Raw genomic sequence first — 25,092 nt, 5'->3', positions numbered from 1 at the left:
TCCCCTGCAGGTGGGGAGCCAGGGCTCAAACCGGGATCCTTACACTGGTCCTTGCGCTTTGTGCCACGTGTGCTTAACCCACTGTGCTACTGCCCGACCCCCAAACCCAAAGTCTTATCCACTGTGCAACCTCCTGGACCACTACAGTTCTTATCTTTTCAAATTATAGGACTTTGCAGTTGACATTATTAAAAGCACTCATGACCACTGGAAAGCCTTAGTGACTAAGAAAACTGATGGGAAAGGAATCAGTTGGTAAGTGTTAATATTTTTTTGCCTGTTTGACTTGCAAAGCAGCCCACTTTACTCCAGTATGCGGTATGTAAAATTTCACTTTTAATAACTATAACACATTGTACTGTTGGCGTTCACTTAACAGAGAGTAATCAGTTTTTCCAGTTAGTGCTTAAGTTAGTAGAAAGGCAAATATATAAACAACTGAAAAATGCCCATAAGATACTTTGGGCAAGAACAAATTAAAACTATGATGGGGCAGTGTTAGCAGAGCTTTGTGAGGTTTGGGACAGATGCCTAGCATCAAGGTGCTCAGAATGTATTGGCTAAAATCAGATTGAGTGCATCACAGCTAAACTAATATTTACCATGCACTTGGAATCTACTATCACTAATAATAATAGAAAATGTTCATTGAAAAATCATTGATTCAGCAGTTACTATTAGCCAAATAAGAAAAGTGTAGGGAAACTAAAATAAACCAAAGTCACCCTACAGTAAGTGTTAGAGTTAATATGTCCTATTACCCAAGATTTTCTGGCCCCTAACCCATGTCCATACAATATACTTCCTTAACCAATTTTGTTTTAATTTTTTAAAAGGTTTATTTTCTGATAGGTAGATAGATAGAAACCAGAGTATCACTCTAGCATATGCAGTGCCCATAATTGAACTCAGGAACTCAGGACCTCATGGTTGCAAGTCTAGTTATACTACTGCACCACCTCCTAAGCCTAACTAATGATGTTTTTATAATAGTCTGTAACATTTCTTCACTACATAATGTTTTGTCTCATGGATTTAATCATTTTAATTATCCCTGTTGAAAACTTTGGTTATTTCCTGCTTTTCATTATTACCAACTATAAAGAGTGCCCATCAAATATCTTTTTAGATCATTGTTTAAATTTCTGATTGAATCTCTACGAATGGAGTTTGAAAGGTTTGGAACTCACTCTGGCAAATTAGTTCTCAGAAATATTGAACCAGATGTTACACCTCTGGGAGTGTCTCAAATATCACACCAGCATTCAGGAGCCACAGCTTCTTTTCCTTATTTTCTTGTATCTAGTTAGGAAAAAGAGTTCACGTTATAATTTGTATTGCTTAGATATGTCAGTGAGAATCACAAAGAATTCACTCACAGATTTTTGTATGTAAGCTTAAGATTATTCAGTAAAACTGATTATAGAATAGCAATAATAGGCAAATAATATTACCCAAATGAAATCATTAGAATATTTAATATAGCCAAGAAAGCTTTCAGCTAAACTAAACTTAGATCTCATTGAGCTATACGAAGATCAGATTGCAAAATTTTGCTTCCCCCTTCTCCCCACCTCTGTAATCTGCCCCTCTGCCCCCTAGGAGCAACTGTTCCTTCCCACACCTCCTACACTCCTTGTCTTCCTCCTATAAATCTAAGACCTTTCAGCCTGCCCAGCTGCAGTCAAGGTTCTAAGCCACAGCCCATGGACACCATGCCCCAAGGTCTTCCAGGGCAAACGAAACTTAGAGTAGGGGAGGCTGCAGCTACACATTCTGCCGTGTGCTGGCACTTCCACCAAGAACTTGTGTTGGGAAGAACCGGTGGGAAGACAGCTCACTGTCCTTATGGGGTGGTGCCCTCCCATTATGAATAATGTCATGGTTTAGAATGTTCGCTTTGGTCTAAGGACCTTGTTAGAGGTATAAAGACTTTTTTTGTCTGTTTGCTTTTCTCTTATGATTTTTTTTTTTGGGGGAGGGGGGCTTGTGTGTTGTATACTTACTTTCACTTATTCCATCAGTAGATGTGGTATGTATCTCATCTGACCATCTTTAACTACTTTCTGCCTTGTAAGAAGAAAGTGTTTGTTCCTGTGAATGATGACTGCTTTATTTTATAGCATGAATACAACGGTGTCTGAGAGTCCCTTCAAGTGTGATCCTGATGCTGCCAAAGCCATTGTGGATGCTGTATGTAAAATTTCACCTTAAAAAGAACATGTCTGGTGGCTAAAAGATGTGGTGTTGAAATATGGGAGGAAGGGGGTCAGGCAGTAGCGCAGCGGATTAAGCGCGTGTGGCGCAAAGCACAAGGATCAACGTGAGGATTCCGGTTCGAGTCCCCAGCTCCTCACTTGCAGTGGAGTCACTTCACAGGTGATGAAGCAGGTCTGCAGGTGTCTATCTTTCTCTCCTCATCTCTGTCTTCCCCTCCTCTCTCCATTTCTCTTTGTCCTATCTAACAATAATAGCAATAACAACAACAATAACAACAATGATAAACAACAAAAGGAGAAAAAATAGCCTCCAGAAGTAGTGGATTCATAGTGCAGGTACCAAGCCCCAGTGATAACCCTGGAGGCAAAAATAAATAAATATTAGAAAAAGAAATATGGAGGGAGAGTATTTCTTTCAACAAATATTTAAGTACTGCCTGTATGCATAATTATATATTGAAATCTTTCAAAAAAATTTTTTCTTTAATTATTGAATAGAGACAGAAAGTAGGAGGGAAGATAGAGAGGGAGAAAGACAGAGAGACTCCTGCAGCACTGCATCATCACTTGTGAAGCTTTTCCCCCTGCGATTGGGGACTGGGGCCTTGAACCTGGGGCCTTGGGTCCTTGTGCACTGAAAAATGCATTCAACTTTGTGACCCATTGCTCCGGCTCCTGTGTGACATCTTGAAATTGCAAACAGCACATGCAGGTAGAAATTTGACTGATGGGAGAAGCTAAGGAGTTCCTAGTCCACTATAAATTGGGCAGAGAGCAAAGTAGTACAACTTATAAAAATAAAAATGATTCCAGAATATTCAGTGCCTGTGGCTCCTGTCCAGAGCCATCGTTTGCAGATGAATCAATGTTAAGTTTACTTGACTTGGTTATTGCAAGGACAGAGAAAGTTAACAGATGTAGTTTAGAAAATACTACTATGGGAGTCAGGCGGTAGCGTAGCGGGTTAAGCGCAGGTGGCGCTAAGCACAAGGACCAGCGGAAGAATCCCGGTTCGAGCCCCCGGCTCCTCACCTGCAGGGGAGTCACTTCACAGGCGGTGAAGCAGGTCTGCAGGTGTCTGTCTTTCTCTCCCCCTCTCTGTCTTCCCCTCCTCTCTCCATTTCTCTCTCCAACAACAATGACATCAATAATAACTACAACAACAAAACAACAAGGGCAACAAAAGGAATAAATAAATAAATAAATAAATAAATAATAAAAAAAAAGAAAATGCTACTATTTAATATCCACTAAAGAAATAATTTTGGGGAGCTGGGTAGTGGTGCACATGGTACAGTGCACAAGGATCTGGGTTCAAGCCCCCGTCCCCACCTGCAGGGGGAAAGCTTTGCAAGTGGTGAAGCAGTGTGGCAGGTGTCTCTCCGTCTCTCTTCTTCTCTCATTTTCTGATTGTCTCTATCTAATAAATAAGTAAAGATAATTTTGGTTTTGCATTATTTTTAACTAAAAGATTGAATTAGAACACGTTAAATTATTCTAATATATAGATAATTTATTTATTCATGAGAAAGATAGGAGACAGACATCACTGTGGAACATGTGCTACCAGGGATTGAACTCAGGACCTCACAGTTGAGAATCCAATGCTTTATCCACTGCGCCACCTCCTGGACCACATCTAATTTATATTTTTAAATAAGCAAAACAAGGTCTGATTTTTGGTAAATCCAGAGCATTGCTCAGCTCTAGCTAACGGTGTGGGAGGGATTAAGCCAGGGCCCTCAGAGCTTCAGGTGTAAGTCTTTTTGCATAACCATTATGCTGTCTTCCCCTCACCTTAGGTTTTATTTTAACTGCCTTCAAAGTGGGCTAGTACAAGGAGAAAAGACAATTTAAGAAAGAAGCCAGTACATTCAGATTCATCACTATATGTAAATCCTTACGGTTGAGATAAATAAAGAGAATTGAAAGGAAAAAGCTCTTGATTAGCAATCAGAACTTCCCAGTGAGAACACTGCTCACATTTACATGTGTTCACATTTACATCATCATATTGCATAAACTGATTTTTAGTCCTCATTTTAAAACATTTTGGTATTCTGTGCATCATAAAGCCTTGAATTTCTTAGTAGTGTAACAAAAATTTGTGGTTACTGTATATTATGATTTTTAGAATCTTAAAAATTGGAGTAGTTATTTCATATAAGTTGCCTGCTTGCCATAATGAAACTTTGTACTTCCGTACATTAGTTTTAAGGTTGTTGTTTTTTTTTTTTTAATTTCTTTATTGGGGAATTAATGTTTTGCATTCAACAGTAAATACAATAGTTTGTACATGCATAACATTCCCCAGTTTCCTATATAACAATACAACCCCCACTAGGTCCTCTGTCATCCTTCATGACCTGTATTCTCCCCACCCACCCACCCACCCACCCCAGAGTCTTTTACTTTGGTGCAATACGCCAATTCCATTTCAGGTTCTACTTGTTTTTTTTCTTTTTTTTCCTTCTGATCTTGTTTTTCAACTTCTGCCTGAGAGTGAGATCATCCCATATTCATCCTTCTGTATCTGACTTACTTCACTTAACATGAATTTTTCAAAGTCCATCCAAGATCGGCTGAAAACGGTGAAGTCACCATTTTTTATAGCTGAGTAGTATTCCATTGTGTATATAGACCACAACTTGCTCAGCCACTCATCTGTTGTTGGACACCTGGGTTGCTTCTAGGTTTTGGCTATTACAAATTGTGCTGCTAATAACATATGTGTACACAAATCTTTTTGGATGGGTGTGTTAGATTCCTTAGGATATATCCCTAGGAGAGGAATTGCAGGATCATAGGGTAGGTCCATTTCTAGCTTTCTGAGAGTTCTCCAGACTGTTCTCCATAGAGATTGGACCGATTTACATTCCCACCAGCAGTGTAGGGGAGGGTTCCTTTGACCCCCACACCCTCTCCAGCATTTGCTGCTGTTACCTTTTCTGATATATGACATTCTCACAGGAGTGAAGTGGTATCTCATTGTTATAAGGTAATACATAGTTTTAAAAATATTATTTTTAATTTGTGTCAGTACTTTTTCAGTTTACTTTTCCTTCCTGGCATTAGACTAATACATCTTAATATTTTTCAGTTACCACCACCATGTGAATCTGCCTGCACATTACCAGCAGATGGTAAGGTCTAGATGCTGTGTTTAAAATTGTGTATATATGTGGGGAAAATAGACCACTTGATGTATCTTACTACCATATACATACAGAGCAAGTGAAAGGAAGTCGAGTTCTCTAGTTAGGAGGAGAAAGGTGCTGTACATACCACCTTTTTCTCTTTTGCCTGCTAGATGCCCCTCTTGCCTGTATGATTTCATTGTTTCCAGTAGCCTTTTTTTTTTCTTTTTCTTTTCAACTTGAGAGAAGCCAGTAGAGGAGAGATAGTATCACAGCACTGCTCCACTGTTGACAGAGCTTCCCTCTGTGCTACGCATGGCATGACTCTCCTGTTTTCCTCTGGGCCTGGCTACATGCCTCATTGCCCTGGGGCAGGCTGGCTCTGTGTCCCCTATAGCTACAGGTTTCTTCACTCAGAAAGCAGTTCTTCTATTAATTTCTAATTTTTTATCTTTATTTATTTATTGAATAGAGGTAGCCAGAGATCAAGACGGGGGAGATAGGGAGAGAGACACCTGCAGCCCTGCTTCACCACTTACAAAGACCCCCCACCACCACCACCACCCGTGGTGCCTCCCCTCCCCTACACACACATCCCAGAAAGCAGTTCTTTTCCTCTTTAGATGTCAGAATTCTCTCTTGAGTTTCTTCTGCATGGTAGTATCAGGAGTAAGGGAGCCTCAAAGAAAATATGTAAGTACTAGTGAAACTTCACTTTTTTATAGATTAGTTTTAAAGTAATAAATAGTAGGTAGGACACATTAAAGTTTTATATATATATATATATGTTGGATGTGATTTTTATTCTTAACAGAATTTTTTTTGCCCTCTCTCTCTCTGAATGCAGTGGATAAATGGTTTCATCCCCAGAAGAACTAAGAACAATTCTCTAAAGTGTAAGCGAATTGCTGCATACTGTTCATCTGGAAGTACTAGATGCAAAAATAGTAATTTCTCAGAGCTTTACATTCACAGAACTAATCTAACCAAAGCAGATTCTGTTGTCACCAACCCAATAATGTTAAATTTTCTTTCTCCTCTAAAAGCATTTTTCTTGTCTTGATTGAGGTAGATTTTAGTACATGCTTAAATATCAGAGCAGTTGTGACTTGGAAGTCATCTGTGAATGAATGTGCAAGATAAGTACCTACTGGATGTATGTTTCCCTTGTGTTAGAAAATAAAGTTATTTTACTGAAACTTGGTATTTTTTTATTTTAGTTCAAAACCTGACATCACTAAGCATGCATGGGTGCTGTTTGGTGGTTTCTATCAATGACCATTCAGTTCAGTTTTATAATTATCATACTAAAATTAACTTTGCTTTTAGGAATCTAAAAATATATTTTCTTATGTTTCTAGTAGTTTGATATGGTTTTATTATGGTCTTAGCTAATTCTTACCACCCATTATAAAGCAAACATTTTTATAAGCTTTTGTAATACTCATTAGCATAAAGCATAACCACGTGTGCCCTACCAGGTGAGCTGTCTTTTGACTCTCAGAATTTTAACTGAAAAAATCTGAATGCTTACTCATAATAGCACCAAAACTCAGGGTGATGCTTGAATACACAGAGACAACAAAATAAGTTGACATGGTAACAGAAGAGTTTTAGTTTACAAGAGGAACTTGTCTTAAACCTGGGGCTTTTCACTGAACTGTTGCTATTATGTCAGCCTGGCTAAAAAAACCAACCTATTTATACTTTTATGACACAGCACTTACTACATATTATAATGTTCTACTACTGAGTAACATCTCTTTAACAAATAGAATTGAGGTTGTAGGTGGCAACTTACATAAGTTTATGGCACTATTAAGTAAATGAACTGCGATTCAGAATTAAACCTCCCTATAGCTCCAAAGCTCATGAGTTGAATCACAAAGCTATTCTGACTAGTAGCTCAGAATATAGATGAGCTAGGATACATTTTTTCAGCACCATATTATCTTGATCATTGTAGTTTTGTGGAAAGCCCTAATACCACATAGGGAGGGTATTCTTCAGAGCTTCAGGAATGGAAATTTGCTATTAAGTGTTTTTTGTTTTTACAGAGCATTGCTCAGCTCTGGCTTATAGTTGTTGCTAGGAATTGAACCTGGGAGCTAAGAGTCTCAGGCATGAAAATCATTTGTATAACCACTATGCCATTTCCGTAGCGCTAAAGCTTATTCTTTTTAATGCAAATTTTCTTTTTGCAGTACTTCAATAATAGACAAATTCACAGATGATGAGCAACCTCAACAACTCTTTCAACAATTATTAAAAAAAAATTAGCAAGGATACAAAAGATCTTTGGGCATATGCCACTGTTTCATTCTTTAAAATTTCAGTTAAACCCCACCTGTAGGGGAGTCGCTTCACAGGCGATGAAGCAGGTCTGCAGGTGTCTTTCTCTCCCCCTCTGTCTTCCCCTCCTCTCTCCATTTCTCTCTGTCCTATCCAATGATGACATCAATAACTACTACAATTACAACAATAAAACAAGGGCAACATAAGGGAATAAATATTTAAAAAGAAAAAAATTCAGTTATAGAGAAATGCTGTGCATGTACAAACTATTGTATTTACTGCTGAATGTAAAACATTAATTCCCCAATAAAGAAATTAAAAAATACATATTAGCCAAAAAGAGGAGGACAAATGCCAGATGATCTCACTTATAGAGGGAACTTAAACAAGGACAGAAAGAGAGCACAAATGAAACTTGTTCTGTGGTAGAGGCTTCGGTGTGGACCTATTCTCCTGTAATCTTATGATGTTGTAAATCATTATTAAATCACTAATAAAATTAATTTTGTAATGTGAAAAAAAAAAAACTTCAAAAAAAATTTTTTTCAGTTAGATAGTGGGAGAGACATGACAGCATGACTCCACCATCCATGAGAACTCCTTTGGTGCTGTGGCATTAAACTATGTGGTGACAGGGTTTGAACCTGGAACTTTGTGCATGCTTGCACTTTTTTTAATTTTAAGCTTGCTCTCTTTTATTAGTGATAATATAGGCAAACGCTAGAAGAAGAAGTGATAAGATTGTAAAAATATGGGAGCAGGGTGGTGGCGCAGCAGGTTAAGTGCAGATGGTGGAAAGCGCACGGACGGGAATCAGGATCCTGGTTCCTGGTTTGAGCCCCCAGCTCCCCCCACCTGAAGGGGGTTCATTTCACAGGTGATGAAAGCAGGTCTGCAGTTGTCTTTCTTTCCCCACTTGTCTTCCCCTCCTCTCTTGATTTCTCTCTGTCCTATCCAACAAAGATAGCAATAACAATAATAGCAACGATGATAAGGTCAACAAAAGGGGAAAATAAATTTTAAAAGATTGTAAAATAACAGCTATATCATTAAATACAGTCCCCACCACCAGAGTTCTGTGTCCCATCCCCTCCATTAGAAATTTCCCTATTGGGTGGGTGGGGAGAATACAGGTCCATGAAAGATGATGAATGACATAGTGGGGGTTGTATTGTTAAATGGGAATCTGGGGAATGTTATGCATGTACAAACTATTGTATTTACTGTTGAATGTAAAACATTAATTCCCCAATAAAGAAATAAATTATTATTAAAAAAAAAAAAAACAAAGGCAACAAAAAAGGAAAATAAAAGATTTTTAAAAAAAGGAAAAGAAACCACAATAATTGAAACTTTCTTCAGTGCAACGAGGATTGGGCTCAAGCCTGGGTCTCACACAGGACAAAGCAGGCACACTATCCTATCCAGAATGAGAACAGTTGTGTGATGACAAGCTTCTCTGACCATGGGGCTTGACTGCTTTCTTCGTACTGGAAATGGAAGTGTCTTCATTCTTCACTTCCAAGCCATAAAGCTGCGGATATTACTAGGATTCCATCCTGACCTCCCTGGGCAGACAGCCTCACCAGTGTGTCCTGGAACCTCACCTCTCCAGAGCTCTACCCGACTAGGGAAAGGTAGAAACAGGCTGAGGGTATGGATACATCTGCCAACACCCATGTCCAGTGGAGAAGCAATTACAGAAGCCAGAATTCCCACCTGAGTCGCTTCACAAGTGGTGAAGCAGGTCTTCAGGTGTCTATCTTTCTTTCCCCCTCTGTCTTCCCTTCCTCTCTCCATTTCTCTCTGTCCTATCCAACAATGACAACATCAATAACTACAACAATAAAACAACAAGGGCAATAAAAGATAATAAATAAATAAAAATTAAAAAAAGAAATTTCCCTATTTTTTTAAATTTTTATTTATAAAATGGAAATATTGACAAGACCATAAGATAAGAGGGATTCAGTTCCCACAACCAGAACTCTGTATCCTATCCCCTCCCTTGAAAGCTTTTCTATTCTTTATCCCTCTGGGAGGATGGACCCAAGGTCATTGTGGGATGCAGAAGGTGGAAGGTCTGGCTTCTGTAAATTGCTTCCCCGCTGAACATGGGTGTTGGCAGGTTACCCATACTCCCAGCCTGTCTCTCTCTTTCCCTAATCGGGTAGGGGTCTGGGGAGGTGGGGCTCCAGGACACATTGGTGGAGTTGTCTGCCCAGGGAATTCAGGTTGACATCATGGTAACATCTGGAACCTGATGGCTGAAGAAGAGTAAAGCTGTACAGCAGAACAAATTGTTGATTAATCATGAACCTAAAGGCAAGAGTATTGCAGATGAAGACTTGGGGGTCTCCATTTTAGAAAAAGCTAGTAGGTCTATTTTAGGTATGTTCCAAGGGGCCCATGACTTTACTAGTTTTTACCTGACAGCTAGTAATGAGTGACAGCTAACATGCAGGTAGACCCAGGGTATTGTCTGGGGAGATGGTGTCATAGTTGGAAAGAAGACTACAAAGCTGGATCAGGGAGGAGAGTAGCTCCCAAATATGGGAAAAGTGTATAAATATTGTTGACTGTAAACCCCCATCAATTTGATCTGGTGGCCATATTCAGCACAGGAGCCTATATGTAACCTCTGCATTCCTGTAGAGCTGAGCTCGTATTCTGTGGTCTTCATAGGAATCCCAGGACTTCCTGAGTAGGGCCCCAGGTGATGGGGTGACCTGGTAGTGACCAAAAAGTTGTCATTGAAGTATGCCGGTCTTAGGGAGTTGGGTGGTAGCACAGTGGGTTAAACACATGTGGCGCAAAGCGCAATAACCGGTGGAAGGATCCCGGTTCGAGCCCCCAGCTCCCCACCTGCAGGGGCGTTGCTTCACAGGCGGTGAAGTAAGTCTGCAGGTGTCTCTCTTTCTCTCCCCTTCTCTGTCTTCCCCTCCCCTCTCCATTTCTCTCTGTCCTATATAACAATGACATCAGTAACAACAACAATAACAACTATAACAATAAAACAAAGGCAACAAAAGAAAATAAATAAATACAAAAAAAATAAATAAATAAAGTATGCTGGTCTCTTGCCCTTATTCAGCTTTTGTAGCCCTTACTTTGACAAAGGTAGCTTTGGAGTGATTGAGGTAAGTGAAATAGGAGGTAGTTGAGGGTATCTAGGTCTAAGTAGAAACTATTTGATTAGGTACTTTATGGTGTCTTTGTAAGTCTTTCTCCTTGCCTGCTGCATTTATTGATTCACTGCAAACTATTGTGCACTTTTGCTTTTTTTTTTTTAAACTCTCCTAATTTATGGATACATGTGTACATAGCCTTATCTCATGGGCCCTGGTCTATATCTAGGTTTTGAGACTTTGTTAGGAAGTGCACTACGTGAAATGGAATTAAGGCGTTTAATGAGCTAGGAAAGGTCTCACCAGAGTAATGAAGCTGGAGGGTTGACATTCCACTCTTGACATCTCTGGACAGAGTCTGAAGTTAAACATGCTGAAGCAGGGAGCCGGGCGGTAGCGCAGCGGGTTAAGCGCAGGTGGTGCTAAGCGCAAGGATCGACATGAAGATCCCGGTTCGAGCCCCTGGCTCCCCACCTGCAGGGGAGTCGCTTCACAGGCGGTGAAGCAGATCTGCAGGTGTCTGTCTTTCTCTCCTCCTCTCTATCTTCCCCTCCTCTCTCCATTTCTCTCTGTCCTATCCAACGACGACGACATCAACTACAACAATAAAAAAAAAAAAAAAAGGACAAGGGCAACAAAAAGGAAGATAAATAAATAAAATTACAAAAAAAAAAAAAACATGCTGAAGTGGTACTGGTTACATTGATAGGTTGGGATCAACAGATGCAGTATCAATTGGTATGAATTGAGAGAAGCATGCAGGAAAGTGAGCCCCACCCCAGAGGTTCCAGGACTGGGAGAAAAAAACCTATATAAAAAGTATAGGTTTTGTAGAGAATGGAGAGGAAACTTCCCTATTCTTAATTCTTTCTGGGACTATGACCCAAAATTCTTTATGGGGTGCAGAAAGTGGAAGGTCTGGCTTCTGTAATTGCTTCTCCTTTGGACATGAACATTGGCAGATTGATCCATACCCCCAGTCTGTTTCTGTTTTTCCCTAGGGGGAGTCTCTGGAGAGGTGAAACTTAAGAACACATTGGTGGTGTCCTCTGCCCAGGGAAGTCAGGATTGAATCATAGTAGTGTCTACAACTGGTGACTGGAAGGCAGTAAGATATAAAGTAGGACAAATTGTTTAATAAACAGGAACCCAAAGGTAGGAATAGAGCAGATGAAATTAGGGGTCTTCAGGCGATAAGAAAATAGGAAGTTTATTTTAGATATGTTCCAAGGAGCATGGATAGAGGTTTAATCGTTGGCACCCCTCAAATACACATACAATGTATATTGAATGGACTTGGTGTATTATGTGATATACACATTTGACTTAGATTTTTGGACTACCCAGCTGTACAATCCATATATATATTTATATTTATTTATTCCCTTTTGTTGACCTTGTTGTTTTTTATTATTGTTGTTGTAGTTATTATTGTTGTTATTGATGTCGTTGTTGGATAGGACAGAGAGAAATGGAGAGAGGAAGGGAAGACAGAGAGAGGTAGAGAAAGACACCTGCAGACCTGCTTCACCGCTTGTAAAGTGACTCCCCTATAGGTGGGGAGCAGGGGGGCTCGAACCAGAATCCTTATGCCGGTCTTTGTGCTTTGTGCCACATGTGCTTAACCCACTGCGCTACCCTCTGACTCCCAAAATCCTTGTATTTTTATAAAATAACTGAAATATGGGGACAGCAGGTGATGGTACACCTGGTTAAATGCTCCCATTACAGTGTGCAAGGACCTCGGTTCAAGTCACTAGTCCCCACCTGCAAGGGGAAAACTTCATGAGTGGTGAAGCAGGGCTGCAGGTGTCTCTCTCTTCCCTCTCTGTTTTGCACTCCCCTCTTAATTTCTCTTTGTCTCTATCCAATAATAAATAAAATGCTTAAAAATCTTTAAAAATATGTAAAAAAATAATTGAAACATGTTTGCTTATTTCACTCATTTTAACAAAGGGCACACTGAAGCCTGGATTTTGTGCCAATTTGCCCAAGTCTGCCCAGCTGATAAAACTGAAGTTCTCTGAGGAATTTACTTTTATGCTTCCTTCTTCCTCTGGAGACCTTGTAAACTGTCCATGTGGGGTTGGGACTCCCATCATCTCTTAGGGTCAGTAATCCAATGTACTAGCTTACACTGGGGTGTTGTAGAGCCAGATGTTGTAGTGCGTGGGCCGCAGAGAAGAGAGAGAGGGTCCGGAGCGAAGAGGAAACACAAATCTTTATTTGCGCTGGCACCTCAGAGTTGGGTGTTAGAGAAGCAGGTTGGGCCACGTGGAGGTAGAGAAAATGGCCGCCTCACGCAGTAACCTTTCCTGCATCTGAACACCAGAGTGGAGTGCCGGCAAGAGAGAGAGGTGCGGAAAACGAAGGGTTTTTATAGGAGTAGCTTTCACGAGAATGGGAAGGGGGAGGAGTAACCCTAGCACTCCAGGATAGGATGATAACTCTCGTGAGAATGGGAGGGGGGAGGAGTAACCAGAGCACTCCAGATATCGCGGGGATATAGACAATGTCCTGAGGGCACAACATGGCTGAACAGGCACTCCAAGAATGTCCCAATTCTCCAGGGAACTAGCAGTAGCCTGAGGGGACAACATGGCAGATGTGACTGCATCGGCACAATTTCCCAGCATCTCCCCCTTTCCTTTTATCTAATGCCCAGGGCAACAGTGTGTAAAGTCTATGAACTACTCAGGGTCAGTCTAAGGAAGCTGCTGTAAAATTGTCTAAAGTGTCCAAAGGGTATACCAGCAAGTCCGATAGAAGTCTCAGTCCAAAGTAGGTGACTAGGGAGAGAAATGGCAGGGGATGAAATGCTGCATGAGGAAGGTCAGCCTCTGGAATTCTGCTTTTCTGTAGATTGTGAGCTGGAACCGCCAAAACGTGACAGGTCAAAGCAAAAGCAGGAAAGGCAGACAGGCAGTAAAAAGGTTCTGTCCTTGGAGTCTGCAAATCAGATTCTTCAGATCGCGTCAGGTGACATCTAGGGTTTCAGGGGGTGTGCCACTGTAGTCGTGCCATCTAGTGGGTGATGTCAGGGTGTGCAGGGGTCCAGATGTTTTTTTTTCTTTCTGGGATTCCTGTTGAAGAAACATAAACAATCTGCTTCTTGTGGTTAGCAGGGCATCTGATTTGAATGCTTTATAGAAAAAGAGGTTTGGTGCCTTGACCAACTGAGTATTGGGGGATGTATCTTTCCTATTCATTTATGATTATATTTTATATTATTTGTCATGGTAGTCAGCCGTTTATCTGGAAGGTCCTGGGTGATTCATGGGGAAAAAGACCTTATCTTTTAACAAAGACTCTAAGGTGTAGGGAAGCGGGAACTATCTTATCTCTTTTTTGTGTATGTGTGTGTGTGTCTTGCCTTTTGTTGCCCTACTTGTTCTTGTTGTAATTATATTGTTGTTATTGCTGATATTGTGGTTGTTGGATAGAACAGAGAGAAATGGAAAGAGGAGGGAAAGACAGAGGGAGAGAAAGATACCTGTAGACCTGCTTCACCGCCTGTGAAGTGATTCCCCTGCAGGTGAGGAGCCGGGGGCTCAAACTGGGATCCTCAAGCCAGTTCTTGCACTTAGCGCCACCTGTGCTAAACCCGCTGCGCCACCGCCCGATTCCCAGGAACTATCTTTTAACATAAACTCTATGGCCATGCCAATAGCAACCTTGAGGGCACATGTGGCTCCCCACATGTCCCCCTGTCTTATATCATGTTTTGATGTTTGGCGGACTTTGTTTTGTGGCAGGGTGGACTGTGCCTGTCTTAGGTTGGGGATCAGCCTTCCGTCTTACCCGTCATTGGAACACCTGGTCATTTTTGCCCAGTAGTACCAGATGCCCTGTCTTAGGTTGACTGGATAGCGCTAGTTTCCTCTTACCCATCATTGGCTAGCCAGCCCTCTACATGGTGGACGTTCTGATGGAGGGGGGCAAATCCTCCACAGCAACTCAATATTCTGCCATGTCCAGCCTATGATAGTGAGTTTGTATAGGTTGCATCTTTATGGCATCAATCTGTTGCCGCAAAAGGCCATGAACTTGTTAAGAATTATAGGACTGTGGTCCGGGAGGTGGTGCAGTGACTAAAGCCTTGGACTCTTAAGCATGAGGTCCTGAGTTTGATCCCTGGCAGCACATGTACCAGAGTGAGTCTGGTTCTTTCTCATTAATAAATAAATTTAAAATGTTGAAAAAAAAAAGAATTATAGGACCTATTGTGAGCAGAAGAAGTAAAACAAGCTAGGGTCCCACAACTAAGGGTATACAGGTAAGGAAGGGGGAATGTATCCATTGATATGAAGAGGTAGGATCATATCTCAAGTCTAAGGGAAGCAGTCAGTGGATGTGATGTCCAGGGGAACAGCCATTTGTCTTTGGGGGTAGTAAAGGATGTCCGTGGCATGGGTGATGTTATAAAGGGAAACATCTTTAAATTGTTTGCTGACAAAGGCAGGCCTATGGTGGCGAGACAAGATACACCAGTTAAGTTTACAAGAATATGTGAATGTTGCTAATTCACATAGGTTGGATATGGAGGAACTTCTTACAGTTTAAAACCTTACCATATGAACAGATGATTCCTCATATGAAGGCTTGATAGCTGTAATCACTTACTTGTGAAAAACAATAAAACTTGTAACAAGTTAGAGGTTTACTATAATTGACTTTGGACTATAAGCAGACTCAGGTTACTTAGAGAGTTAATGCATGTTAGTAACAATGGTTTTAACATTTAGAGTACTTCTGAGCAGATGGGTCATACAAAAATTTTTGGTCATTCAGCACACTCACTCACAAAACACAACTGGCCATTCATAACATAAGATATTCAGGGAAGGGGTAGGAGAGAGGGCTCTGTGAGCCAACTTTTGTAGGTTCTGCCATGTCATATTATGGATCCTGGGATGTATCCTGCATCTAGTCCTCTTGTGTTTCTTGTTCTTCAGGGATAATAGTGCCATCATGAGGGTATTGTCGGACATGGCGGGCAGGAACCCAGACAGGTTTAGAGTAATTATGAGGGAAAATGCATGCAAAACCTCTTCCCATGGTCAATAGAGGGTCAGGCCCTTTCCAAATTTTATCAAGTGGGTCTTTCCATTTGACCTTAATAGATGGGAGAGTAGATGGTGTTTGCCAGTGAAGAATAATAGGAGGTAAGTCCGAGTTATTGTAAATATTAAAGAGATTTAACGTAGTTAAGGCTTTTGCTAGCTGGATATTGGGGGGATACATTCCTCCTTTATCTTTATTCAATTGAGCCTTAAGAGTTTGATGGGCCCTCTCGACAATGCCTTGTCCCTGTGGATTATAGGGAATGCCTGTGGTATGAGTAATGTTCCAGAGGGAACAAAAATCTTTAAATTGTTTGCTGGTAAACGCTGGTCCACGGTCGGTTTTCACTTGAAGAGGTAATCCCATCACAACAAAACAGGAGAGCATGTGGCTTATAAGCTTTTTAGAGCTTTCTCCTGTCTGAGCTGTTGCCCACATAAATTTAGAAAAGGTATCAATTGAGACAAACACATAGTTTTGTTTGCCAAAGTTTGGTATGTGGGTGACATCAATTTGCCAAATAGCATTAGTTTTTAAGCCTCGGGGGTTAACACCAAGAGTCTGAATAGCAGGTGTTTTTATGAGACTTGCACAGGAAGAGCATGTAGCTAGGATATGTTTTAATTGTGGTAACGGAACATCAGGAAATCGAGCTCGAAGGCCTTTAAGATTAACATGGGTTAGAGAATGGAAATCAGCAGGATCAGAGACAGAGACTAGGAGAGCTCCTGTGGAGGCAAGGCGGTCAGCTGCAGCATTCCCTTCAGACAGGGAACCAGGAAGATGGCTGTGGGAACGAAGGTGCTGAATATATAGTGGTTGGGTTCGAGAAGAGAGCATAGAGGCAATTTGAATCAAGAGAGGGGAAAGTGAGTTGTCATCAATTTTCACATAAGAACGAGCAAGCCATGGAAGTAAGTTAACAGTATACACACTGTCAGAAAAAAGGTTGAAGGATTCTGGTACAGATTTTAATGCAAGGAAAACAGCATAAAGTTCTTTGTACTGAGGGGAATTCTCAGGAAGCTCAGTAAAGAGAGGTTTAGGAGATTGTTTATCTGGGTAATATATAAGGGCAGCAGCTCCCTTTTTTCCACCATCAGTGAAGACTGTAGGAGCAGAAGGAATGGGATCTCGAGAGAAAAGTTTAGGTGCTAGTAGAGGCAGAAGAGGTAAAGAAGCTATCAATTTATTGGAAGTAAAATGGTTATCTATTTGTCCTGGAAACCCCAGGAAGCTTATGGCAAAGCGGGAATGATGGCGTATAAGCCACTCTGTATCTGTGAGAGAAAAGGGCAGAATAATTAAATCCGGTTCTTTCCCTAAGACCTGCACAGACCTATTTCTCCCTTGGCGAACCATGAATGCTAACTCGTCTATCTCAGTGAGGAGTCTTGGGAGTTCCTCCTACTGGCATGTGAAGCCAGTCAAGAACACCATGGTCTTGCCACAATGCCCCTACTACTGTGGGGGTGGAGTTGAAGATTAGAAGGTTTACCAGAGAGGAGGGAGAGAATCGAACAAGATGCATGTCCTGGAGGGCCTGGTTAACCCTTTCCAGTGCCAAGGAGGCCTCGGGAGTTAACTTACATTTTGAGGAGGGCTGTTTGTTTCCTTTCAACAGGTCAAACAGTGGTTGGAGGCAGCTTGTAGGCAGATAGAGATACTGCCTAAGCCGATTTAAATTTCCTAAAAAACTTTGTAAAGAAGCAAGAGTAAGGTTAGAAGGAAAGGTGACATTAGGTTTTAAGGGATGAATTTGCGTTAGAGAAATCTCTGAACCTAGGAAGGATATTGGAGGGATTAGCTGTATCTTCTCAGGGCTACATTAAGGCCGCTTTTCTTTAATGCAGGAATGAGAAAATCACGTAAGGTATAGAGATCTGTATCTGATTTTCCCCATATTAAAATATCATCTGTATAATGAAAAATATTAAGGCCCTTATGAATATATGGGACAAGGGCAGATTTAACAGCCTCCTGACAAATTACAGGACTATTGGCCATACCCTGGGGCAGCACCACCCATTCAAATCTGTCAGCAGGGCTGGCGTTATTAATAGAAGGAACAGAGAAGGCAAAACATTTACAATCTTGTGGATGCAAGGGAATAGAGAAAAAACAATCTTGTATATCAATAGCTATGACTGGAATTCCCGTGGGAATTGCAGAAGCAAGAGGCAAACCCCTTTGGGGGGAGCCCCAGACCTGCATGGTTTTATTTACTGCATGGAGATCTTGAAGGAGGCGCCATTTTCCCGAGCGCTTTTTAATCACAAAGACAGGAGTATTCCATGGGCTTCGAGAATGGCGAATGTGTCCTAAGGACAACTGATCTTGGACGAGCTCTTTTAAAATTTCTAGTTTATCCCTAGGTAAAGGCCACTGTTCCACCCAGACAGGCTCATTAGAAAGCCAGCTTAAACAGGGTGTTTGGCTATGAACAGTGGCATTTAGTATTGGGGGTGCTGATTAGACCTGGTCTCGCGGGGACGGGTGTTACACTCTGCAGAGGCATCTGTGGATATCCTAACATCAAGACATTGTAGAAGATCCCTGCCCAATAGGTTGGTGCTAATATTAGCTACCAAAAGGTGGAAGTGTCCGGTAGAACCTTCCGGGTCTTCCCACATGAGCGAGTCTCGTGTGCGAAATGATTGGGTCACCCCTCCTACTCCATGTATACTGGGTCCAGGGATGAGTTCCCAATCTTGGGGAACCTCTTCTTGCCTTAAAATCGTCTTTGCTGCCCCCATGTCAATCAAAAATTTAAAAGGAATATTGCCAATCTTTACTGTCATAGAAGGGTTACCTTGTTCTAGAACAGGAGTGGTCCACAAAATCTCAGGCCCCGAATTTGTACCATTCAGGGGTGAACCATCTTTATGAAATTGGGACCAACAATCTCTCTTCCAATGAAACCCCTTACGACATCTTGGACAAACAGTATGTGGCCTCTGGCTCCCTGACTGAAAGCGGGGTTGCTCTGACTGGAGGCGTGGTCACTCTAACTGGAGGCGGGGTTTCCCTGACTGGAGGCGTGGTCACAGCTTATCAGGACATTGGTTACGCCAATGTCCTTGGCGACCGCACTGAAAGCAGGCCTCATTGTGATTACATGGGGTAACTGCATAGACCTGTGTCGTAGCGGGTGCCCAATAATTGCCTGATGTAAGTTCCTGTGTCGCTAGAATCCAATTATCTGGGTGTAGGTGTTTAAGATTAAGGCATGCCTGACAGAATTGTGGTATCATGCCTTCCCAGACAATAGAGCGCAAGAGTAGTGAGCGGATGTCTGGATTATAAACCTTTCTCTCTAAGCTTGTCTTCACCCTTGAGACGAAGCTCGCTAATGATTCATCAGTGCCTTGGCGAATAGAGTTAATGGGAACTGACGAATCTACATTGGGTGCGGTCACCCTTTCCCATGCTTGTGTTGCACAGATGTGTACCTGTTCAAAATAACCAGTTGGAAACCTGGCTTCTGCCTGCTGAGCTCCAGATTCATAAGCTCCTTCTCCAAACAAAGCATCAGAATCCCATTCTACCTTTTTGTTACTGTTTTCCTGCGACTGTCTAGAGCACTCATCACGGAAGTATGCCTTCCACTGTAGGTAGAGGGGGTCTGGGAGTGCAGCACGAACCAGATCTTTCCAATCTTGGGGCGTGTTAAGATGGTTGTAAAAACTCCTTAAAATGGACTTGGTCCATGGAGCGTGCATTCCGTCATCCCTGACTGCTTGTCTGAGTGTTTCAAAATCTTTAGCAGAGTATGGCTGCCACGGCTGAGGGTTTTGTTTAGACGGGGCCATGTTTACCGGGAAGGTGTGGATTTGGTTCGATGACACTGGGGAGAGATCTACGGAAGTGGAAGGTGCCGTGGAAACTGCTGTAGTGGCCGCAGGGGAAACTGAACACGTATCTATGGGGATGGAGCTCTTGGGGTGGACTGCAAATGATTTAAGGTCCTTCAATGCTGAAAAAATATCCTTTAAGTCTCGTATCTCAGCCACAAGGTCTCTTAATGATGACGTATCAGCAGGGGGTGGGGTCAGAGAAGCAGAAGCCTCAGGGGAAGCCAAAACCAGTGCAGTAGGAGGAGGGGCTAGAGAACCGGAAGCCTCAGGGGAAACATGGGGCGGGGCCAGAGAAGCAGAAGGAACTGAACACGTGTCTGCGGGTGAAGGGGTCATGGAAGCTGCAGAAGGGACTGAGCACATGTCTGCAGGGACAGAAGTTTGGGTGCTGACTGCACATCGCTTAGGGTGTTTAGGTTGTAAGCACATATCTCTTAACTCTTGTATCTCAGGAGAAGCTGAACCCTGGGCGGCAGGGGGCGGGGTCGGCGCTACAACGTGGGACTGGACCTGTGCAACTCCCAGATAAGTGAAGACTTTGCCTACCTATGCACTGTGGTCTTCTCTTCTACTTATGAAGAGGTTTGCCAAAGCCTCTACTGTTTCATTATGAGACAGTTTCTCTGTCTCTGGAGCATTTTACTCTGGGCCACACTTCGGTTCCCTGACCGGGAACTTTGGTTTCTTATGACCGGGACCATAGAGCTTGGGAGATGCACGGAGATTTCTCCTTGGACTTTCTGGATTCCCTCTCCCATGTTTCCTGAGGAAAAGGACTACATTTTGCTCCGGGCCACAGTTTGGTTCTTTATGACCGTGATCGTAGACCTTGGGATATGCATGGGGATTTCCCCTGGGACTTTCTGGACTTCTTCTCGAATGTTTCCCATGGAGAAGGACTACTCTAGTTAGAGGAGCATTCTCCAGTACCCTGGCAGTTCCCAAGTATGGAGACACGTGGTTAGTTCTACTCTCCTGATTGGATTCTTTCTTCGATGGGAAGACACTTTTAAAAATGGGTGCCTGAAGCAATCCAGCAGGAACAGTCAGAAGCACCCTAAATGGAATTTTGAGGAGCTTTTTGGACTAGGACACCCTCCGGGGACTCTTAATCCTACATGGTGAGATCTTGATAATCTGGTTCAAGTTGCATTTCATAAGAGAATGATTTGAATGACTGAATTTTTGTTTGACATTGACTTAAAAAAAATGCTGGACGCAGCCATGATTTCTAGAGACATCCAGAAACAATCCAAAAAATTGTTTTTTCCCTCCTTTGATTTCTCTTTTACGTCTTGACATGAATCTGAAACATTTAATCCTGAAAACTGTATGAGTTATGGGTGGGGCAGATAGTGCAATGATTATGTTAATTATTCTCATGCCTGAGGCTTTTTAACCGTGGTTCTTCTGTTTACCTTTCCACATTTTATTGAGTTTAAACTGTTTAAACAACCTTAAAATCATACTAGAAAGGACTTCCAATTATAATGGAGTTATCAATTATAGTACACTTCTAATCTGCTACAAGTTTTGACAAGTAAGTGAATTTCAGCTGTCAAAGTCTTCACATGAAAAAGCATCTACTCAAATGGAATTCCTGGAAATCCATTTGGATCCTGTTCTCTGACATCACCCACAAGATGGAATGACTACAACACACCCCCAGAAACCAATGAGGTGACCTGGCACGACCTGAAGAAACAGATTCACAGACTCCAAAGCTTACTCTCTACAGAAAAGCAGAATTCTGGTGGCCGACATTCCCCATCGAGACAGATGTGCAGCGTTTCATCCTCTGGCATTTTCTTCTGTGGCCAGCTACTTTGGACTGACACCTCCATCGGACTTACTGGTACACGCTGCTGTGTTTCTCAAAGACTAACTTCAGCCAATTGCCTTGAGACTTTATAGACCATGTCCCCTCACCTGCAGGCTCTGTCCCAGAGGCAGAAAACTCCCCCTCCTTATTAGGTTATGCCCCCAGAGGCATGAAGCGTTCCCAGAGGCGAGAAATGCCCATTCGCCTGCTAGGCCTTGCCCTTTGAGGTAAGAAAAGCTCCCCTTGGTATCACACTGGTTATTGCTGCTCGCCTATTTTGTTTTCCATGTCTTATGCCAGTTCTTTTGAAAATGCCTGTTCGATATAGGTTTCTGTTCACCCCACAATCCTGATACTATGGCAAATAGTTAAAAAGAAAGGGGGAGATGTTGGATAGTATGCCAGCTCCCCCTGGCTTCTGCTTAACCATATGCCTATATAGGGATAGATTTAATCCCATTCAAAGCTTTGGTCTATTTACATAAATCACTTTTACATTTACATAAAGCACTCCAGGGCATTGGTGGTTCAGTGATAGGATTCTCGCCTGCTCTGCCCCCTCCTTGTCACACTCTGATTTTCACCAGTCACTTTTCTCTCCACCCTCTCTATGTCACATCCTGTTTCCACCCTACTTGGCAAGTATATATAAAGACAGCATTGTGAGTTTTAGGGTACTTGAGTTTAGCTTAGCTCATCTTAGATTGTGCTGCGTCCTGCATGAATAAAGAGATACTGGCTACAGCTCAGCCATGAGTCCCTGGTCGTCTGTTACCCGCCCGTGAAGCCAGCCCGGCGAAAACAACATAACCCGTCGAAAACAACACCGGAGCAGCCCTCTAACTCCATGGCAAATACACTGAGGGTAGATACATTCCCCTGATTTAATCAAAGCTGATGAGAAACCTCAGAGAGTAGCTCAATTCCTTTGGGTCTGGGCAGAATTCCCAGACTCACTGGGCTAAAGGAGCTGAGATGGCGGGCTTTTCAATCCAGTCATTTCACTATTGCCATATGCCACTTCAAATTTTGTCTTCATATATTTGGGCCATTTCTTTTTTTTTTCATTTTTTTCTTTTTATTTATTTGTTTATTTATTGGATAGGGACAGAGAGAAATTGAGAAAGGAGGGGGGAGATAGTGAGAGAGAGACAGAGAGACACCTGCAGCCCTGCTTCACCATTTGTGAAGCTTTCCCCCTGCAGGTGGGGACCAGGGGCTTGAACCTGGGTCCTTGCACACTGTAATGTGTGCACTTAACCAGGTGCGCCACCACCTGGCCCCATATTTGGGCCATTTCTATACTTTGTTAAATTGGCTTAACTCTTGTACTCTAGAACCTACTATTTAAATCACTGAGGATCTATGATATGACCTAATGTTTGATAGCAATAGGGGCCAGGTGGTGGCGCACCCAGTACAGCACAAATTACAGTGCACAAGGACCAGGGTTCAAGCCCAGGGTCCTTACCATCTGGGGGGGGGGGGGTAGCTTAACAAGTGATGAAGTTGGGCTGCAAGTGTCTCTCTTCCTATCTCCCTCTTTCAATTTCTCTCTAGTTTTAAAATCTCCTTTAGAAAAAAAATTATACGGAGTCAGGCGGCATTGCAGCAGGTTAAGAACGCACGTGGCACAAAGTGCAAAGACCGGCATCAGGATCCCGGTTTGAGCTTCCGGCTCCCCAACTGCAGGGGAGTTGCCTTCACAGGCGGTGAAGCAGGTCTGCAGGTGTCTGTCTGTCTCTCCCCCTCTCTGTCTTTCCCTCCTCTCTCCATTTCTGTCCTAACAGTTACGACATCAACAACAATAACTACAACAACGATAAAAAGGGCAACAAAAGAGGAAATAAATATATTAAAATTAAAAAAAATTATAATGCTGATGTCTAATTAAAACCCTTTTGATGTGCCCCATGGGGAGGTGGCCCAGTGGATAGAGCCTTTGATTCTCAAAACATGGGGTCCTGAGTTCAACCCCTACCATGTACCAGATTGATACTGTTTGTATTTTTCTCATAAACATTTTTGAAAGGATATAATCCTATCACTTGTACAGATGTTAAGTGAAATTTATAATTTAAGAATTGAGGTCTTCTGAGTTTTCCTACCCTAAGACATCACTCATTTTCTTTTTTTTTATATTTTATTTTATTTATTTCCTTTTGTTGCCCTTGTTGTTTTATTGTTGTAGTTATTATTGTTGTCGTCGTTGTTGGATAGGACAGAGAGAAACGGAGAGAGGAGGGGAAGACAGAGAGGGGGAGAGAAAGATAGACACCTGCAGACCTGCTTCACCGCCTGTGAAGCTACTCCCCTGCAGGTGGGGAGCCGGGATTCGAACCGGGATTCTTATGCCGGTCCTTGTGCTTTGCGCCACCTGTGCTTATCATTTTCTATTTGACTCAGTTTTTCCTATCTGTAAAACGTGATCTCACAGGATCGGCCGTAGAACCGAATCAGAAAGTGCCTGAGAAGGGCAGCACAGGCGAGGTCCACATGCTGCGGTGCCACTGGATGGAGTTAGGAGCGCGGGCTGGTTGCTCGTCATTCTGAAGGGTCTTCTCTCTTCTGTACTATGAGGATAATACCTGTTTCCTAGGATTGTAATGAAGGTCAAATGAGATGAAGCTGCAAAGAACTCAGTACACTGCCTGGAACTTCAGCGCTCAGTGAACATTAGTTACCCTTCATTAAAAAAAACAAAACAAACAAACAAAAAAACCCTAAAAATAAAAAAAATGCCATCACGGCAAAATAGGTTTAAACACATTAGCTTAGTTGGATCCACCGTAGGTCGAAGGCTCAAAGACTCATTCTTGCCATCAGTAACACACCTAACCATCGGTCGCCATTTCTAAGCGGTTCTAGGAACGCCGTGGCTTTGCAGCCAGGAAGCCAAAGGCGCAGGGTCACCGCGGGACTCCACGACCCTGCCCCTTTCCTGCGTGCAGCTGGGGCGCTGCCACGTCTCGCGCGTCCCGAGCGGCGTAAGGCTAGGGGGCGGGGCCTGTTCAAGACCCGCCTCCAGACGCACGAAGCCACAGCGGAGGCCCGCCCCTTTGCCAACCGAGCCACCGGTAGGGAGGTTCCGAGGACGCAGAGCGTCATGACGTAGTGAAGAGGCGGGGCGAGCACGCGCCCGGAAGTCGGGGGAGGTGGTGTTACGTATATCCGGTGAGTAGCTGGAGGTCCGGGCTGGTGCTGGCTTCTGCTGTGAAGGAGGGTCGAAGTCGCCCGCTGCTGCTGGAGGAGCCCGTTGAGCCGTGAGTCTGGGGGCCGCTACAAGGGAGGGAGCCGGGCTCTACGAGGTTGAGGTGGATGGCGGGGAGGGTCGAGGCCGAGGCCGGCGCTAACAGGCTGTGCGTGGGGCGAGGGGGGGGAAGTGACACGCAGGCGGTTCTGTGGGGCCTCGGGGCTGGTTCTGGGCGGGGACGGGCCGACGCGGCCGGGTCTGCTCTCCCCGCCGCCGGCTCTGGCCAGGCTGCCCTCGTCGGAGAGGTCATCTGCCGCCGTGCAGAGAGGCGACCGCTTTGTGGTGTGCGCTGTCCATCCTCGGCCGAGACGAGAGGC

At 43.0% G+C, this 25,092-nt stretch overlaps 2 protein-coding genes across 4 annotated transcripts in view; both read left to right on the top strand.

Moving 5' to 3' along the window:
* PPA1 (inorganic pyrophosphatase 1) overlaps nucleotides 1-6,555 on the top strand; it is a 33,621-nt gene extending 27,066 nt beyond the window's left edge. The window contains exons 8-11 of the mRNA XM_007524145.3: nucleotides 170-255; nucleotides 2,124-2,193; nucleotides 5,320-5,362; nucleotides 6,204-6,555. Of these exons, the coding sequence (XP_007524207.1) occupies nucleotides 170-255; nucleotides 2,124-2,193; nucleotides 5,320-5,362; nucleotides 6,204-6,235 (231 nt within the window). The 3' untranslated portion in view covers nucleotides 6,236-6,555. The remainder of the gene's footprint in view (nucleotides 1-169; nucleotides 256-2,123; nucleotides 2,194-5,319; nucleotides 5,363-6,203) is intronic.
* Nucleotides 1-25,092, top strand: part of SAR1A (secretion associated Ras related GTPase 1A) — a 140,902-nt gene that overhangs the window by 96,586 nt on the left and 19,224 nt on the right. The window contains exon 1 of one of the 3 annotated variants that reach the window (XM_007524146.3): nucleotides 24,657-24,785. The exons of 1 other annotated variant lie outside the window; for it this stretch is intronic. The gene's annotated coding sequence lies outside the window, so the exon portion shown is untranslated. Of the gene's footprint in view, nucleotides 1-24,656; nucleotides 24,786-25,092 lie in introns of those variants that run through there. One more of the 3 variants, XM_060199073.1, reaches the window with a different exon arrangement.

This window comes from Erinaceus europaeus, chromosome 1 (genome assembly GCF_950295315.1).
Source record: "Erinaceus europaeus chromosome 1, mEriEur2.1, whole genome shotgun sequence".
NCBI lineage: Eukaryota > Metazoa > Chordata > Mammalia > Eulipotyphla > Erinaceidae > Erinaceus > Erinaceus europaeus.
Note: the sequence above shows the minus strand (reverse complement) of the source record. Positions and strands in the feature narration are given on the sequence as shown.